A 19,218-nucleotide genomic window follows, 5' to 3' on the forward strand; every position below is an offset into this window, starting at 1 on the left:
GATCCTTCACTCCAAAGCACTGCGTCCCTGGGCACTACCGCGGTTCGCCCGGGAAGCCTCAGTGGCCAGAGGACCCAGAAGTGCCACAGGGAAACCGGGCTCCACTCACCTGTCGGCTGCGCAGGCCACGCCCCCTGGCCCGCCCTCTCCTGACTGACAGCTCCAAGGCCCCAACTCCGGGACCCCAGCTGCAGACTTGCACGGCTAGGCCCTAGCGTCCTCCTGGCCACTCCGCCCCCGACCCGGGCTCCTGGCGGCCGGGATTGGCCAAGAGCCGACCTCGCCCGACCCGCGCGTTATGTAAGGTACTCCGGGGCCTTTGCACCCGCCCACTCGCCCACGGTTACGTAACCCCCGCGGTGCCGAGCCGGACTCCGCCCCGGCCAATGGGAGCTCGCGTAGCCGGCCGCAGTGACCAATCGAGCGGCGGAGGGGCGTGGCCGGAGCCCGTGGCGCGGAGGGGGGCGGGGCCGGCGGCCGCTCGGCACGCGGCTGGCCTCGAGACTGGGCGGCCCGCGGGTGGGCGAGGGCTCTGCGGGGCCGCGGGTGGCGGCGAGTGCTCGGCTGGCGGGAGGCCTGCGAGCCTGCACGGCCCGGCGCCGCTGCCCCTGCCTTCCGCCGTGTCAGCCCGCAACCTTGCGCTCTGAGGCGTTCCTTGATGCTCGCCGACTTCTCAGCATGGACGGTGGAAAAGTTGGTTCGGGCTGAACACGCTCGCCGAGAGTCACGGTGGGGTCCGGCCAGCCCGTTTCCGGCGTCGAGCTGTCGGTGTTGCTCGTCACCCGAACAGATGCTGTGAAAATGCTGAGGAGAAAAGTGCCCCTCAGATGAGCGTGGTCGGCAACCAGTCTTTCCCGAAGGCGATGGCAGGGACCAAAACAAGCCGGGTTTGGTTGCTAGCTGCAAACTGAGAAAAGCTGGCTGAGGGCTGCCAGGCGGGATGGACCCCTGTGGAGACCCGGCAGTGCCCAGCGGCGACTGTCCCCACAGCGGGGGACAGGGGCTCCAGGGGACGTCTGATCAGGAGGGTCCGCTGCAGGGCACTTGCGTGGACAGCAGCCACAGGTGACGCTGGGAAGCTTGCCTACCATCCTCTGTTTATTGCCCTGGCGCGGAGCTGGGAAAGCAGGATTTACAACTTTATTATGTTTTTGACCCAGGGGGCGGGGTGGGGGGGGGTGGAGGCGACATGAAAGGGAACTTTTAGACAGTTTAGTGAGAATGGACGGGAGGAGGATGATACTAGAGTGAACTGCCAGAGTATGGAAAGGAGGAAAGCGGTTGAAGAATTGGATGGAGTTAGGGCTGAAGGGAGATTGAAAGTGTCCAATGTACCCTGCCTGGAAGAGAAAGGGCATTAAACCTGTGATCTGAGTGAGTGGATGTGCCCAAACACCCCTAAAAGTCAGGTATTTCCTGAGTGTCCACCATTACCATTTCTTGGTTTTTTTGTTTTGTGTTTTTTTTTTTTCTGTTCAGTGAACATGAAGACAGAAACAGAATATCTGAAGAACTTATAATGGTTGTCCAAGAAATGAAAAAGTATTTTCCAGCCGAGAGACACACTAAGCCCAGCACCCTAGATGCCCTTAACTATGCCCTACGCTGTGTACGTAGCGTGCAAGGTAATGAGTTGCAGAAAGTAGGGTGGCACTGGGCCCAGTACTCATGTGCAGTGGGATTCCCAAGAGGCTTGAGCTTCTTTGTGGCCAGGACAAGCACGTCTAACCGAGTGCTTCAAGTGGTGCTTTGGGCTTTCCAAAGCCAGGAGAATAGAATTTGTCTGTCAGTTTAGTAACTGCAGTATTTTGCAGATCTGTTGCAAAATACTGTTGTAAAGTTTTAGCAATTTAAGTAAAACTCGAAGCCTTTTTTTCAAGGAGCATTGCCTTCCATGGAGATTACAAGAGAAAATACATGTGTACTTTCCTGTCATGCACGTACTTTGGCCATACAGTTACACTATATAAGAAGTGGAGTAAAGGACAAATGTTTCTCCTTTCCTTCAGACTTGTCCTCCTCAAGTATTCCATAAAGTTGTGTCTTTAGCACAAACCTCTTTGCTTCATCTGTGGTAAATAGGTAGTTTGTGAATGCTAATATTTCCTCCATAAAAATGTGTGTGTATCTGTACTTTAATTTCATTAGCTAGCTTTAGAACTTTAAATGAATATTGCTTCTTGTAACCTAGAGCATGCAGGATTCATAAAATTCAGTCTTAAGTTTGCATAACTAACCACATTTTTATGCATGCAAAAAAATTACCTGATATTGAGGAAAACGAAAGGTATTCTCATCTAGGGAAAATTAGCCAGCCTGATAGTGCTAAGACATGACTTCCTGAAGACGCTGTTGTCACTGGAGTACCTGTTTATTTCCCTGTGTTTCTTAGCAAACCGTGAATTTTTCCCGAGTCTCAGTCCACATGGAGCACCTCAGGCAGATGTGACTGCGTACGGTCTTGAGGAGCTGGCCTCTCTTGTGTCTGAACATGCTTCCAAGAACACAGTAAGATTTCATGAGTTTTGCCATCTCCACTGTGGTGACTTTCCTAAGGACCTTCTCTCGGTGTTAGAACAGTCACTGAAAGCTTCCCTTGCTGAGGTAAACAAAGGCAAAACCGCTAGAAAGGCTCTGTGCGGTGTGTCCAGCCCATCACAGGGAAGGTGTCTGAAGGTAGAGGCCTCACCTTGTGCTCTAGCATAGCTTCATGTGCTGTAGCTGTCCTGTATTTTCTTCCGCCTCAGCATCCCAGGTTCTCTCCGATAAAAAGAAAAAAGCAGCAAACAGAAGGAGTAATTTCCTGCATCTTAGTCTAGTCTCCAAATTGTTACTTTCTATGTATATTATTCTTAGTTCCAATACCTACTTCCTCACGTTGTAACAGCTGGATTTTGTAGAACAGGTGAGTTGAGATGTCATTTTTATGATGAACTTTTGGAAGAGACCTTTAGTAAATATATTTTTTAATCTCTTCTTGTTGACAGAGTAATTGAGCCTCATATTTTATTGATGGCGGAGACTCCTTAATTTGATGTTTAGACTTCTGAATCACTTTAACTTAATGTTTTTATAGTATTACAACAGGAGTTGTGTAGCGTTACGTAATAGAGCTTATTCTACTAATGTGCATAGTACTGTAGTAGGTGCTTAAAAAAAACAAGTTTTAAGAAAACATTCACCCTCTAAAATCTTTACAGTGAGTCTAGACAGGGAAACAGGTCCATGCTAGCAAGCATAATGACTGATTATAAATGATGTTAGTGACTAATAAAACAGATCTGAGGTGCAATTCTTATGTAATGAGGTCTGTCAAGGACAGCTTGTGAAGGAGGCAGATCTTGAGCTTGGTCTTTAAAGCACAGAATCTGCATTCCTGACAAGAAGACAGTCCCTCCTGGTGGAGAGCACACAGTGTGCAGAAGAGAGAAGTGTACGTGCCACATATATATTTAGTCTGCATAGGAGCTGGTGTGGGCTTTTTGGCATGGAGATGAAACTTCCAGGAAGCATGGTGTAGCTTTTATGATAGCTGTTAAGCATGCTGGAGAGAACGATTTAGGAAGCTTTTTTTCTTTACAAGGGGTACATGCATGTATGTGTGTGCGTACATTTTACGCCTTGGATTGTGGTGGAAATCCAGAAGAAATTGACTTTCAGAGAGTGTTGTTTGTAAGTTCCTCAGTTCTTGTTTTAATTCCACAGGGTACCTTTGTGGCAGTGTTTTCTTTTCTGTCTGGAAGGTTCATGCACATTTCTGAACAGGCTGCCTCGATCCTGAATTCTGAGAACGATTTCTTGAAGTCCTTGCACTTTACTGACCTGCTTGCACCTCAAGACGTGAGGGTGTTCTATGCACACACTGTTCGAAATCAGCTTCCTTTCTGGAACAACTGGACCCGAAGAGGTAATAGGACTGAAGTGAGGTTGAGTATCTTGCCCCAGAATCTGGTCACTCTTACAGAAATAGTACAGTCATTAACATGCTATTTACAACATACAGACCCTGTTGTTTCCCTTATTCTTTGTACTTCATTTATGTATTTATTTATTTTACTTCTTGGGTTTTTGAGCCAGGGTTTCCCAATATAGCCATGGCTGTCCTGGAACTTGTTTTGTAGCCCAGGCTGGCCTCAAACTCAGGGACCCGCCTGTCTCTGCATCTCGAGTGCTGGGGTTCAAGGCGTGTACCACCACAGGCTTTATTCTTCTTTTTAAAAAGAACACAACAAAATGATATTTTTATTGTTCAGTAGCATAACAAACTTACTGAAATTTCACAGATTTTATATGAAAAATAGCTTTGATTACCAGCATACTTCACAGTGGGTGGTTGCTATACAGGTGTGCTTCCTGTGAATTAATGCAACATACTTTCTGCCTATGTTGACTTCATGTGCTCTCTTTGTGTAATAGCTTTGACTTTATAGATAAGATTCTAATAGCCCCTACTCAGTTTTTCTGGCCCCTAAAAGTTCATGGACCCCATAACTTTGTTTCTGTGTGAAATGCTTGTTTATCTGAACCAGATATGCACAGTCACAGTTTTCTTTATGGCATTCAGTCCTGTGTGACTTTCTTTCTAAAGTCACTCTATATCCCTTATATTCTTTGTGAACCATCTCTTAAAGAGCTCAGTATACACCATATGTATCAGCCTTTTCTTTGATTTCAATTCTGTTTCTCAAATTAGATTATTATTTATTTATTATTTGTATGTTTGTTTGTTTGTAACCCAGATATCTTAGGGTTTCTATTGTTGTGATGCAACACCATGACCTTTAAGAAGCAAGTTGAGGAGAAAAGGGTTTATTTGGCTTACACTTCCAGATCATAGTCCATCATTGGAGGAAGTCAGGACAGGAACCCAAGCAGGGCTGGAAGCTGGAGGAAGGAGCTGATGCAGAAGCCATGAAGGGGTGCTGCTTACTGGCTTGGTTCACATGGCTTGTTCAGCCTTCTTTCTTATAGAACCCAGGACCACTAGCCCAGGGATGGCATCACCCACCATGGGCTGGGCCCTCCCTCATTGATTGCTAATTGAAAAAAAAAAATGTCTTACAGCTGAATCTCATGGAGTAGTTTCCTCAACTAAGGCTTCTTCCTCTCTGATGAGTCCAGCTTGTGTCAAGTTGACACACAAAACCAGCCAGTATACCAGGCTACTCACAAACTCACTATATAGCAAAAATGGCCTTAAACTGTGATCTTCCTGCCTCTACCTCCTAAGTGATGGGACTATGGGCAGATACCACCAGGCCAACTTACTCAGTGCTGGGGATCAAACCTAGGGCTTCATGCAGGCTAGGCAGTCATCTACTGGACTATATCCCCTAATGGAATTTTCCCAGGTCCCGGCCCTGAGAAAATTCCTCCCAGAGTCCTGGGGAAGATGCTATGTCTGGTGGGGTTATCTGAGGGAAAGGAATCTACATACACCATGCTCTTTGTCTGTTTACATTATTCCTCTATGGCAAAATTCTATCTATACAGCTTCAGTTCTGCCGAGTCTCAGTTCCTCTATCCCTCATAGCCCTAGTAATAATAACTAAGCCCTTATGTTTTTTTATCTCATCTTCATCCCCTGTTCCTTCATCCTCCATCTTTCCTTCCTCTTCTCCTCTCCTGATCTGATTCATCTACAAACTATAAAAAACTTTTCCTTGCTCCTCACTCCTTACCCTGAGCCACTCTGCCTTAGCTTGGACAGAAACTTTGTTCTTTCTTTCCTGGCCACTCTGGAATTTTGCTCCAGTCCTTACTGCACCTGGTTATGCAAAAGGCCCTATTGTCCTGAGTCAGTTGCTTTGGAATGCCATTTTCCTGTCTGGGGAGGGGAGATGAACTTCATTTGCCCAAGCAGCAGAGCTATGCATCTACAGCCTGCCTGTCTTCTAGGCTCTGGGAGGAGTCTCCTAGTGGATCAGGAGGTCTGAGAAGCTGAACTGTTTGCCAAATGGCCTAGTAGTATATGGGTGCACATGAATTTCATAGCAGAAGACATCTGAAATATTAAAAACAGAATAACGCCAAATACTCCTTGATAAATGGCTTCCTCCAGAAAAATGCCTTGAAACTTCTCGGTATAGCTTTAATATACAGCTGAATCTCCGTAATATATTCTTGCACAATCCTCAGCATCACTTTTTTTTTTTTGGGGGGGGCAGTTTCAAGACAGGGTTTCTCTGTAGTTTTGGTGCCTGTCCTGGATCTTACTCTGTAGACAAGGCTGACCTCGAACTCACAGAGATCCGCCTGCCTCTGCCTCCCAAGTGCTGGAATTAAAGGTGTGCACCACTGCCACCCAGCTCCCAGCATCACTTTTATCTAATTTTGTTTTAAAAGTTTTTGTTTGTATGTGTATGGGTGTTTTCCCTGCTGTATGTCTGTGCACCACGTGGGTCTCAGTGCCCATGGAAGGCATAAAAGGGCATTAGATTCACTAGAACTGGAGTTATAGACAGTTGTTAACTGTCATCATGTGGGTGCAGGGAATTTAATCTGGGTCCTCTAGAAGACCAGCCAGTCTCTTAACCACTGAGTCATCTCCCTAGCAACTCTTTTATCTAATTTGTAAAAACATTCTTTCCATTGTGATAAAAAGTGAAAAACGCCCGGGCGGTGGTGGCACACACCTTTAATCCCAGCACTCTGGAGGCAGAGGCAGGCAGAACTCTGTGAGTTCGAGGCTAACCTGGGCTACTGAGTGAGTTCCAGGACAGGCTCCAAATCTACTCAGAGAAACCCTGTCTCGAAAAAAAAAAAAAAAAAAAAAAGTGAAAAACAGGTGAGCATAGTAGTAGCCAATCCCAGCATTCTAGAGGATGAGACCAGATGTGACTTCAAGGCCATTGTGAGCTACATAGTAAGAAGTCCTAAAAAAGTGTAGCACAAGATTTGTCATTTCTAATCATTTTTTAGTTCAAGGATTAATAATATGAAATATCTTTACATTCTCATGAAACAGACTGTTAAAACTTTTTGATCTTTCAGCCTCTACTTTTTTGCTTTTTTTAAATCGAGTACTCTCTACCTTTGTGGAGCTCCATTATCTCTCTTTTCCCATCTTAAAAATACTGGTATTGTTCACCTTCCTTTCCTAAACATACATTTTCAACCTTTAGTTGCCTGTGTTTGTTTTTTCCACTTTCATTAATCGCCCATTCTGAGAACATTCAACACTTGGGGCCAGTGATTGGTTCTAGATTTGGCCAGAACTGTTCTCGATGCTGGGCATGCTGCCAGCTCCTTCCATTCTTATTGTATTTTTTTGTCTTTTGCTCTTTTTCCTTAAACATTGCTTGTACCATCTCTTCAGTCTTTTTAATCTTTGCTGTGATATTTTCATCTAAAACTTAAATGTATCCTGAAGTCATTACTTCTGCCATGTGACCTGAAGCATCTAGTTTACTACAAATAATGTCCTTCTGCTGTGCAAATCTCAGGTTCAGGCTTCAGCTGAGAACAGTTAGTATGTGACTTCAAGGCCGTTGAAGTCACATCCCTGCCCATTCTGGGCTGTGCCCAGGTTACCTGCTTCAGTCTCCTTGAGCTTAGAGGACATAAGTGGACACAGAATGCTATATAATCTGCTGTCAATTTGGTGTGTTTTAGAATATGCTTCCACTTAATGTTGGTTGTGTAAACCTCTCAGAAGGACTTGATGGTTTTTAAGAACTCATTTGCAGAAGTAAGGATTCACATTCAGCATGTTGAGTGCCTTATGGGCTTGTGTCCACTGAGATAGCAGAGTCTGGCTCATGGCCCTGCAGTGGCTTGTGGTGAACATAGAAACCTGATGTAACGTGTAAATGGTGTGAGCAAGAGGCAGTTTTCGATTATTCTTATGATCCTTTCCTTAGATGTGTAAAGACTTCAATATGTTGGATCTGTGGTATTCTCACTAGTTATGTTCATGTGTATATTTTTAACAGTTTTCCATAGTTCTGTAACTGAAGTCTCTTCACTTCAGTGAAACGTTTGGGCAAAGGTTCTGCCTCCTCATTTGACTGTAAAGTACATTTACCTCTAGGTTGTCAGCATATATTTCAAGAAGGCTGATGGAAACCATTGGCATGAGGAAGAGAAAAACATAAACACTGCTGTGAATTGTCTAGTCCTCTAGAGATGACTTAGCAGTACATGAGAGTCATAGGAGGGTCATACACGTAACATTGTAGATTTCCCCAAGGATGAACTGAAGTGAAGGAGAACAGTCTTGTTTAAACATCAGAGAACTGATGTTTCTGAAAGTACTCCAAACTTCCTCACACTGTTAGAGTGGGCCAGACTGTTAGCCCCAAAAATAGTCATCATCAGATCATCATGGTGACATTAGAAATAGTGGATGTGCTTAGCTGGAGGGTAAGGAAAGTCTGAGGGGTTAGATGAAGGGAAGCTCGAGAGTCTCACACAGGACTGCTTCACTGAGGAGCTGCCCTGGGAGGGGCACATGACCATTTTTCTTTCTTTCTAGCGTCACAGTATGAATATGCACCAGTGAAATCCTTCTTCTGCAGAATCTGGTAAGTAAAGGGTGTGGAGGCTCAAAGCGTAGCCCTGATTTCTCTTCAACTGTTAGGGTGACTCTTGTATTCAACTGGATTCTGTCCTGCATACAACAAAATGAGACAAAACAAACAAACAAAAACCCTCTTGATTCTTGCCGTAAGAATTTGTACGTGGTTGAGAAGAAAAATAAAAAGACTGAAAGATAATTGCTAGCCCCATATGACATCAGAGCCCCTGGTTTGAAGTAAACAATAAAACAACTGTGTTTTGAGGCCCATTTTGCTTACTTTTTTTTTTTCAGTCACATTTAAAGTTAATTTTTAAAATTTCTCCACACCTACCTCTCAGTTCTTAGAATTTTTAGTAGCAGGACTTAAAAAGAGAGTGATCTAGAAGAAATTGAGCACGCTTTAACAGGAGTGACTTCTTATAGATAGATGTTGCCCTCTGAACCAACTACTATAATGTTGCTTTCATAGTAAAAAGAAAAAAAAAATTTTTGAGACAGTGTTTCTTTGTGTAGGTCTGACTGTCCTAGAACTCATTCTGTAGGCCAAGCTGGCCTTGAACTTACAGAGATCCACCTATCTCTGTCTCCTCCTGAGTGCTGGAATTAAAGGTGTGCACCATCATGCCCAGCAAGAAAAAACATTTTTAAGTGTCACAGTTACTGATATTAGTATTGATGGTAGTAACTACTCCAGATGTTTATAGAAGGAAAAATGTTTATAATGGAAATAACCAGATATGCTGGAAAACCGGGGGGTTGGGGGGGGAGGTGGACGGTGTTGAGCTAATAGTGTTTGTGTGCATGGAAGGGCTGTGTGGTTTACTGAGTCATTCACAAGTGTGTTTATCAAGAGCATGCCTGGAATGCAGTAAATGTGTGTATGTGGATTGAGGGGGTGGGGTGGTCACTGCAGGTATCATACAGGGAAGCTAACCCCACGAAGAGATAAGAATGAAAACCTGGTACAGATTGACTTTGTCAACCTGGATCAGACTTCAGGGAGTCTAACAACAGGCAGTTTATTCCCAATACAATTTGAAAATAGAAGTTTCATAGTAAAACTGCACCTGGTGTAATACAATCCCAGGTGCACAAGGAAGCATAATTACATTGAAACTCAACTCAGGGCACATGCCATTTCTTCCAAGAAGATGGGTTCTAGAGATGTGATACCTGTACCAGCTTAAGGGCCTTAGGGTCTGTCCTGGTCTCCATCACACAGATAGCACAGAGGTCATCTGGGCTGTTAGCCACCTCTGGTCCTGGTTGTGGGAGCTTGGGGGAACCTCTGGCTATAAGGGTCAATTAGATTACTAGCTGCCTCCAGTCCTGGTTGTAAGAGCTTGACGTGGCCTGGCTCAACAGACGACACAGATCACCAGGCTCTTCATCACTTGCAATTCTCAGCTTTCTGGAGGGAAGAATAAGTTTTTCATCTTTCCTATTGTAAAGACAATCCTGTGTGCTTAACATTCCTGGTTTCTCTGGAGATCTGTGGGTGCAAGGACTTTCACGCTATGCTCCCAACATAAATGACACACAGGTTTGTTGCACTAAATACTTTTAGGTCCTATCTGAATCAAACTCTGTTTAAAGCAAATTTTTTGTCCCTGTGTACTTAAATTCTGTAAGCAGGAGACCAATAATATATAAATATAAATGTGCCCATTAGCAACAAATTCAGGACAAGAAAGTGAGTTCTGGACAGTGAAGAAACTGGTGTTTTATTTAGTCACTTTGTCTGTCTTCCGTTGTAACGGAATCCCTAAGACTGGCTAGTTTGTAAAGGAGAAGTATGTGTTTGGGCTTGCAGTTCTGGGAGCTGGAGAGCATGAAGGCAGTGTCTGCTTGGCATTGGCCAAGGGCCTCATGATGAAGGGCAAACCGGCATGGGCAAAAAGGCGGAGGGAGCCAGACACCATAACAACCAGCTCTCACCAGAGTTAACCACCTGACAGGGACTGCTTTAATCCCTTCATTATGGTGGTGCTGCCTTTACCCCTTAGAGCCCTGCATTGCTCACTACCATTGCACCGACAGTTAGCTTTGACACGTACTTTGGTGGTGACAAAGCACCAGACTGATGAAGAAACTCTTCTCTGAGGAATCCCAGTTGCAGCCAGTGACCTGAAGAAGGTGAAGGAGTAAGCCGGGCAACTTTAAGGAAGTTCCTGAGGAAGCATCGTCCATGTGGAAGGGACAGAAGTGCAAAGGCCCTAGGGTGGAACAGAAGGGAAGAGAGGAAGGTAGATGAAGAGGCAGGGACTAGATCACAGGGAACTTCACTTTCAGAGGAAGTATTTTGTTGAGAGTAACTATTTTCAAAACCTTCTCCTTAGACTTTCTAACCTAACGAAAGCAGAGAATAGTATAATGAACCAATATGTTGTTGGTTTTTGCTCTTTTGGGGGGGCCCCCCGCCACCCAACTCCCAAATAAATCACACATGGAGGCTTATTCTTAATTATGAACACCTGGCCTTAGTTTGGCTTGCTTCTAGCCAGCTTTCCTTAACTTTAAATTAACCCGTCTACCTTTTGCCTCTGGGCTTTTCCCGTTCTCTTACTTCTGTAAATCTTACTTTTGTTCCATGACTAGCTGTGTAGCTGGGTGGCTGGCCCCTGGAGTCCTCCTCGTTCTCACTCCTTCCTTTCCTCCCAAATTTCTCCTATTTATCCTCTCTGCCTGCCAGCCCTGCCTATTTCTCTCTCCTGCCTCACTATTGGCCATTCAGCTCTTTAATAGACCATCAGGTGTTCTAGACAGGCACAGTAACACAGCTTTACAGAATTAAACAAATGCAACATAAACAAAAGTTACACACTTAAAATAATATTCTACAACATTTCCCCCTTTTGTCTAAATAAAAAGAAACGTTTTAACTTTAACATAGTGTAACTACATACAACAAAAACAGTTATCAAGTGAGAATTAATTTACAATATTCAGTACATTTGTAGTTAGCATATTTGGAGAAAATAATGCATTTTCTGCCCTATCTTAGTGAATCCAAAGTTTTACACCTAATTTACTTTCTATCATAACTAAGGAAAACTGCAACTATAACTATCTAGTCTTCAACTCCATCAAAGACCTAGAGGATGAGGATGTAATATTATCTAACAACAGAGACATTTAGCTGCCTGGACAGTCACCCAAAGTTCCTCTGCAACATTGGGGCATCCATCTTCAGCCTACTGGTCCAGATTATCTGGCAGACTCTTCTGTAAAGCAGGAATTTTGAAGGACTATCCTGTAGATGTATCCAACCTTCTTATTAAATAAGAAACACAGAACCAATGCAAAGAAGAAAGCCAAGAGGTCAGAGCTAAGAGCTAAAACCTTACCCTTCCTCCTGCGGTGGTCCTACCTCTCTGAACCAGAGCTACCCCTGTGTTAAAGTCTTTATATAGAGTTCCTGTCCTGCCTTCTCATTGGTTGTAAACCCAACCACATGACCGCCTCCTCACAGCCTGTCTGTATAGGCCTCCAGGTTTTCCATGATTGGTATTAAGATTAAAGGCATGTGTATCCAATAATGGCTGTATCCCTGAACACACAGAGACTTACCCAGCTCTGCCTACCAAGTGCTGGAATTACAAGTGTACGCTACCACTGCCCTGCTTTCCTATGGCTTGCTAATAGCTCTGACCCCCGGGCAACTTTATTTATTAACATACAAATAACATTTTAATACAAATAAAATATCACCATACTATCCTGCCTTGTTTGGGCAAAGTTCAACAGTATTTTCCCTGTGTGTCCTGCATGTCCAGTCTGCACAGCACATTGTCAGCAGTCAAAGGCAAGAGCAGGTTTTTTTGCCTAGTGGCTAACCTTGCCACAATAAAAGCAAACTCTATAAGGGATTTCTTCAATGCCCATCATCTCTGAAGTAAATTAATGCTTCCAGGAGCAGATGTGTCTCATTGTCATGAAAAACTTTAGGTTAACAAAACATTTTAAATGACATATTTGGGCTAGACACTAGCTGTTCTTCCAAAGGTCCTGAGTTCAATTCCCAGCAACCACATGGTGGCTCACAACCATCCATAATGAGACCTGGTGCCCTCTTTTGGCCTGCAGGCATACATGCAGAAAGAACACTGTATACATAATAAATAAATCTTTAAATGGCATATTCTGTAGGTCTTTGCAACCACATGGTGGCTCACAACCATCCATAATGAGATCTGGTGCCCTCTTTTGGCCTGCAGGCATACATGCAGAAAGAACACTGTATACATAATAAATAAATCTTTAAATGGCATATTCTGTAGGTCTTTGAAAAGTTTGAAGACTATCTATCTAAAATATGTCTCTATATAATCTGGAAAGCATACCTTATGTATACAATTTTGGTTGTTACAAATGACTAACCACTAACCTATGTTCCTGATTCTCCTATATACTTTATAATAATAGCTTTCAAAAACTAGAACTTCACCCTACATTTCCAAATGAACTGCATAGTCACAATACCTCACAAAAATAGAAACATGCATACACTATGCTGTAACAAAAATAACCTTAAATTTTTATCAATATACAAAAATCCTTTAAACAAGAGTAAAAACCTACAGACCCTGTAACAAAAGTAACTTTAAATTTGTATCAATATACTATATTCCCCTAAATTATAACAAATACCCATAACCAACCAAATAACCCAAAACCACCACACCCTCTAACTCTTGGGAATGTGGGCATGGTTTTGTCTAAATTGCTTCCTGCTGTCTGTGGACAAAGTATCTTTAGGGTCCCAGAGAGAATATTTGAGATAATGGCCAAGTCCTAGGAAGACCAGGTATAACCTTTGTTAATAGATACTACCTGTCAAGATTCAGGAGGTCTCCCTTGATCACTCCTGATCCATATTGTTCCTGAAGGAATCCACAACCTCTTGTCTCCTGTGGGAACAAAACTCCAAAGCACTTTTGATTTCCACTTGAAAAATACATTTTTGACTTCTTTTTTAAAGTTAAGATAGTCCTCAAGTATCTAGGTTGGCTCAGTTTTGCAGTCATATTCACAATTCTATGTCTGCCAGCAGCTGTTGTTTGCTTATCAATAATCAAAAAAAATTAAAAATCAACACAATAACATACAGGATTCAGGCTCCCTGTGTATTTCCCATCTCTACATGGCTTATACTTTTTTATTATTTTACTTCTCTCTTTAAAGACTTTATTACTTAACTGTTCATTTTTTTTTCTATGACTATACCCTTTTTTTCTTCTCTCTTTCTTAAGCCTGCGCTCATTGTAAAACACACTGGAACCTGTTTAGAAGTGTTTTTGGGTTGTTTTTTTTTTTTATCTAAACTTGTTTTACTGCATATCTTTTAGCCATTTTTGACCCTGTGAGCAAACCTTTAACTGTTAAGCAGCGTGGACCTCTGCCTGCGGCTTTGGCCACTGGTCTACCCACTTCTCAGGTCATGAAAGCTAAGCCTAAAGCTCATGGCCCCGTTAGAGGTTCTTGACCGAAAACTGCATTCAACCTACCTAGTTATGGAAGCCAGTACCTGCTTTGCCACAAGTGGTTTTCACTTAGCTTCCTGCTTTAATTTAGTGCTGCTAGCTGAACAGCAGTGTCTCTTAAAGGAGCCGTGACCTTTTTCTTTTCTTTTTTCTTTTTCTTTCAGCTTTCTCAGGCCCTACATGGAAATACAGGCCCCACATTGGGTGCCAAAATTTTGTTGATTTTTGCTCTTTTGGGGGGCCCAACACCCAACTCCCAAATAAATCACACACACAACCTTATTCTTCATTATGAACACCTGGCCTTAGCCTGGCTTGCTTCTAGCCAGCTTTCCTTAACTTTAAATTATCCCATCTACCTTTTGCCTCTGGGCTTTTCCTGTTTTCTTCTGTAAATCTTACTTTTATTCCATGGCTAGCTGTGTAGCTGGGTGGCTGGCCCCTGATGTCCTCCTCTCCTCTCACTCCTTCCTTTCCTCTCAGATTTCTCTTCCTGTATATTCTCTCTGCCTGCCAGCCCTGCCTATTTCTCTCTCCTGCCTCACTATTGGCCACTCAGCTCTTTATGAGATCATCAGGTGTTTTAGATAGGCACAGTAACACAGCTTCACAGAATTAAACAAATGCAACATAAACAAAAATAATACACTTTAAAATAACATTTTACAACACCAGTGTGTTCTGATTGCCCAGCTATAAGCCACAGCCAGCCTGGTGCCATCTGTTTCTCCTCCAGATCCTCCCCTCTGCTTTCTTATCTCAACCTCAGACCTGCTTAGTATTTCAGAATATTTCTAAAAGGCAAAGTTACCATTCACCTCATGGTGGTGAAACTGTCCTGTCTTTGACCAGTCGGGATACTGTTAGGGTAGCTGCCCTGCCCTTGTAGCAGTATCTACATGGTCTTTGACAGCCTCCTTTGCTTTTAGTCATGAGACATCCCAGACTGGACGTAGACTTTTATACCCCAGACTTAAGAGTCATCATTTCTCCAGGCATCCCCTGTTGCAGTTGGAGAGAAATGGCATTACCATTGAGACCTAGTCTGATGAGGGGTCAGTCCTTACTGCAGGGCTGCCAGTGTTTGTGGACCTTACTAGGAGGTTTCATTTTTCAAGAAAGCATATTTTGCATTAGAAAGGACTGTGGGCTGCTGTGTGCAGGACTAGGTCAGCTGTAGCACTGAAAGGCTGGGGTTGTAAAGTCACGCTAGTGAGGTGGTAGAAGAAAAACTTTTAGATGCTTTTCCAGGACTTATTAATGAATTAGAACCGGGACATCATATAAAAAGGAGTAAGGGATGGCAATAGAAATCTTGGGTGGAGATATTTGAAGCCCAGGAGCATGTAGCAAAAGCACCTTCTTGGAGAGGTGCTTAGTGTGTCTGAGTTGATCTGGGTCTACATTGAGACTGTATGAGAACCTAGTTCTAGGTAGAGGTACAGGCCAGCAGGTAATATGTAGGGCAAATGTATATAATGGCATTTAGAACCCTTGGCATGGACAAGCTTGAAGCAGCTCTTCATAGCAATAGGAGGGAAGCTGGACAAATACAAGCATGAACTCTGGTGTGGTTGGGGGAAGGCCCACATCCAAATGACTAAAGTAGGAAGCAAGGTCATAGGACTGAGGATGGCTCTGGCAGTTCTGAGACTGCCTTGAGATTAGGGGTCACTAATCTAGATTAAGTTAGAGAGAGGCTTGATTGCAGACAGAGGGGAGAGTGGCTTACTCTCAGACAGTTAGACTCTACAGCATGGTGCCATGTCTCAGTAGCAATACAGGAGAAACCTTTTTGCTCAACCTCAGAGCTGCCTCAGAACTGAGAAGGGGTCTGGCTCTACTCCAGAGGCCAGGTTGGGCAGCAGGTTTTAATGCCCTTTTCACCAGGAGGCATTTTATAGGACAGTGCTTACCTTTAAGCCAAGCCTACCTACAGCATTCAAGAAGTAACTGAATCGTTGAGATTGAGTCAGTTCTTTAAAAAACTGAAGAGGGGTGCCCTAGAGTTGGGTTTGGCCATATGATCACATGGGACCCCATTTTCTCTTTGTAGGGCTTGGTGTACCTCACAGTGGAAGGGTACAAGTCCACAGGAATTTGGGGCGTGGTCATGAGCAGGTCATGGGTGGGGTGACTCTTACAGTGATGTAAGCAGTCCTCTATAAAACCTCCTACGCAGTGAATAGTGAATGTGTGTTATTGCCCAGGGGTACTAAGATTTCAAGCTAACCTTCCCTTGGTGGAAACAAACATCTCTAAACAATTTAGATTTGGGTCTTTCTGTCTTGGGAATTACCAGTGGTGCATTCCCCAGCCTTTTCGCAGCAGACTGAGTGCACCAGGACCAGCTCTAATGACCTTTGATCTCTTCAGTGGAGGTGAAGACAGAGCACAAAAGAAGCATTACTCTCCATTCCGGATCCTCCCCTATTTGGTTCACGTACACAGCTCTGCCCAGCCAGAACCAGAGCCTTGCTGTCTAGCACTGGTTGAGAAGATTCACTCTGGTTATGAAGGTAAGTCGGGATGTCCTATGCTCAGTTAGAGGCAGAATGCCAGAGTGGGGATAGCTGTTTCTATAGTTCTAGGACAAAAGACTGCTTCATGTCCAGTTATAAACTCTGTAAGCACTTCTAGCTGATGTGTACTGATGTCATCACGGCTTACTGGCCTTGACTTCCTGTGCTGTCACAGTGTGGCATTGTGGTCTGTGCCTCACACTTGGATAGATACGTAGTACTTTAGTTCCTTCTCAACAGGTGACCTGTTCTATGGCCTTTTATATCTGTCTTGTATGAAATAATAGCACTAAAATCATTACAGGAAGAGGCCACAAGAATGATTGAATTTGCCGGGTAGCACATGCCTTAAGAGACTGAGGCATGTATGCCCTGGGCTACGTAACAAGTTCAAGGCTAGCCTGGGCTACATAGTGACTACCTGCTCAACAAAGCAAAAGCTGGAGGTGTAGCACAGTGGTAGAGTGCTTGCCATGCTGTGTAACTACAAGGCCCTGGGTTTGATTCTCAACACATAATGGAGACAACATATTCTAGAAGTATTTCGAAATTTCCAGAAATTACAGTATGTATATTCAATAAGCAGAAATACATTTCTAAACTTCTTTATGGGCAGCTTCCATTTACTACTTAAAAAAAATCACTGTTGGTTCTGATGAGACATGATATGTGCTTTCCTACAAATTGCCACCCAATGAGTCACAATAAAAACAGGACTATTGGAAAAATTAGTTCAGGGGCACAATGATCAAAAAGTTAATTACATTAAAAAAAAAAGTATAAAGGGCCTAAAGAGATAGATACCTCAGGGGTTAAGAGCACTGACTGCTCTTCAGTAGACCCAGGTTCAAGTCTCAACACCCACATGATGGCTCACAATTGTCTGTAACTCCAGTCTAGGGTATCTCACACCCTCTTCTGACCTCCTCCTGTACACACATGTAGACCAAACACCTCTGTACATAAATTTTTTCTTTTTAAAGGAAATCATAAAACCATTGATTTACACGTTAAACATTAGCAGCAGCACTACTGTAAATGTGGCTTGGGCACTAAGGTAGCAACAGACAGTTGAAATGTATGCGTGTTGTATGTACTCCTGAGCAACTCCACTGGATGCCTTTTTACGCATTCACTGAGGTTTCTTGCAATTGACGTCATGTTGAAGTAACTGGGATATAAGCTTATTTTCAGAGTATTGCCTGCATTTTTCAGTGCACATTTTAGAGCAGAGCTTACCTGACTCGATGGTACCAATTTTATTACATGACAGATTGCTTTAGTGCTATTTCAAGTGTTTTTGTTTAGTTATACACTGCCACCAAAGAATATTCAGTCCCTCCCTTACTCCCCCTTTAACTATTAGATATTTATGATAAAGAAATTAGCTATTTAGAATGTAACAGACTTTGTGTATTTAAAATTAACCGTAATGTAGTCATCACATATTGACCTCATCAAAATCAAGTTAGTAATGGAAATTATTATTTTACTGTAGCTTTGACTTCATGACAGTCAGACCTTAGATTTAAGTTAGATTTCTGCCATTTCATATGGAGATTTTATTCCTTGTATTTTTAGTAGCTAGTTTAGTAGATGATTAATTGGATGTTTGACCCTTAATCAGTCTTTCTCCTTTCTTAATAGCTCCTCGAATCCCTGTAGATAAAAGAATTTTTACCACAACACACACCCCAGGATGTGTGTTTCTTGAAGTAGATGAAAGGTAAATAATTCTTTGAGCCTAAAAGAAATTTGTTACAAAGACAGACCAAGGTACTAGAGGTCTGCGTTACTCTTTGCGTACTGTTCTGTATCCCGTGACACTGTTGGTTTGCCTGTGTGGTTCCTGCTGGTGACAGTGCAACTTCAGTTGAGTCCTCTTAAATATATTTTCAAATTGTGTGTGTGTGTCTGTGTGTGCGCATGTACGTGTGTGTGTGTGTGTGTGTGTGTGTGTGTGTGTGTGTGTGTGTGCGTGTGTGTGTGCGTGTGTGTGTGTGTGTGTGTGTGCGTGTGCGCGCACGCCATGCACATGTGGGGTCAGAGGCCACCTTTCTCATGTTTGGTCTCACCTTCTACTGTGGGGGCCTTAGGGATCCAACTCAGGCCAGCAGGCTAGGCAGCAAGTACTTTTACCTGTTGGCTGAATTTTAGTGTAAACATCTTGCATATTGTATTTTTAAAAGTGATCTATGTGATGCCTTACTAGATTTCATAGCATTGAGGCTCAGGTGGTGCGGGTGTTAGTACTTTACATAAGCCAAGGACCAGTTCTGACTGTACTCAACTTGGACCAAGACTCAACTCCTTTAGCATTTACTCTAGTGGTATTTCCATTTGACAAATGCTGCTTAAGTAAAATTTATGCTAAATATTGTAATTAGTCTGAAGAGGAAGAAAGAGAACATGTCTTTTAGTGAAGGATAATGTTTAAGAATTTTTCTCTATTTTGAACACATATTACCTTTCTTTTTGAGGGCAATTTTAAAATAATCTTTTATTTTGTTTAACGTAGTGACAGTAGATGGTGCTTACTGCTGGTTTTCAGTATTTTTTTTTAGAAAAAAAATTACTTACTTTATGTGTACGGGTGTTTTGCCTGCATGTATGTCTGTACCATGTGTGGAAGCACCTTAAGGAAGACAGAAGACAGCTTCAGATCCCCTGAAACTGGAGTTACAGATGGTTG

General features: G+C 43.1%; 1 protein-coding gene across 3 annotated transcripts in view; it reads left to right on the top strand.

The window, feature by feature from the left end:
* Positions 1–553: 553 nt before the first annotated feature.
* The window catches only part of Per3 (period circadian regulator 3), a 54,040-nt gene continuing 35,375 nt past the window's right edge, over positions 554–19,218 (top strand). For 2 of the 3 annotated variants that reach the window (XM_052717395.1, XM_052717394.1), the window contains exons 1-7: positions 554–1,065; positions 1,480–1,625; positions 2,393–2,508; positions 3,706–3,907; positions 8,477–8,525; positions 16,381–16,523; positions 18,174–18,252. In XM_052717395.1, coding sequence (XP_052573355.1) covers positions 941–1,065; positions 1,480–1,625; positions 2,393–2,508; positions 3,706–3,907; positions 8,477–8,525; positions 16,381–16,523; positions 18,174–18,252 — 860 coding nt within the window. In that variant the 5' untranslated portion in view covers positions 554–940. The remainder of the gene's footprint in view (positions 1,066–1,479; positions 1,626–2,392; positions 2,509–3,705; positions 3,908–8,476; positions 8,526–16,380; positions 16,524–18,173; positions 18,253–19,218) is intronic. The other variant, XM_052717393.1, reaches the window with a different exon arrangement.

The sequence above is a fragment of the Peromyscus californicus genome, unplaced genomic scaffold (assembly GCF_007827085.1).
Source record: "Peromyscus californicus insignis strain IS unplaced genomic scaffold, ASM782708v3 Scaffold_5__1_contigs__length_169319896, whole genome shotgun sequence".
Lineage (NCBI taxonomy): Eukaryota > Metazoa > Chordata > Mammalia > Rodentia > Cricetidae > Peromyscus > Peromyscus californicus.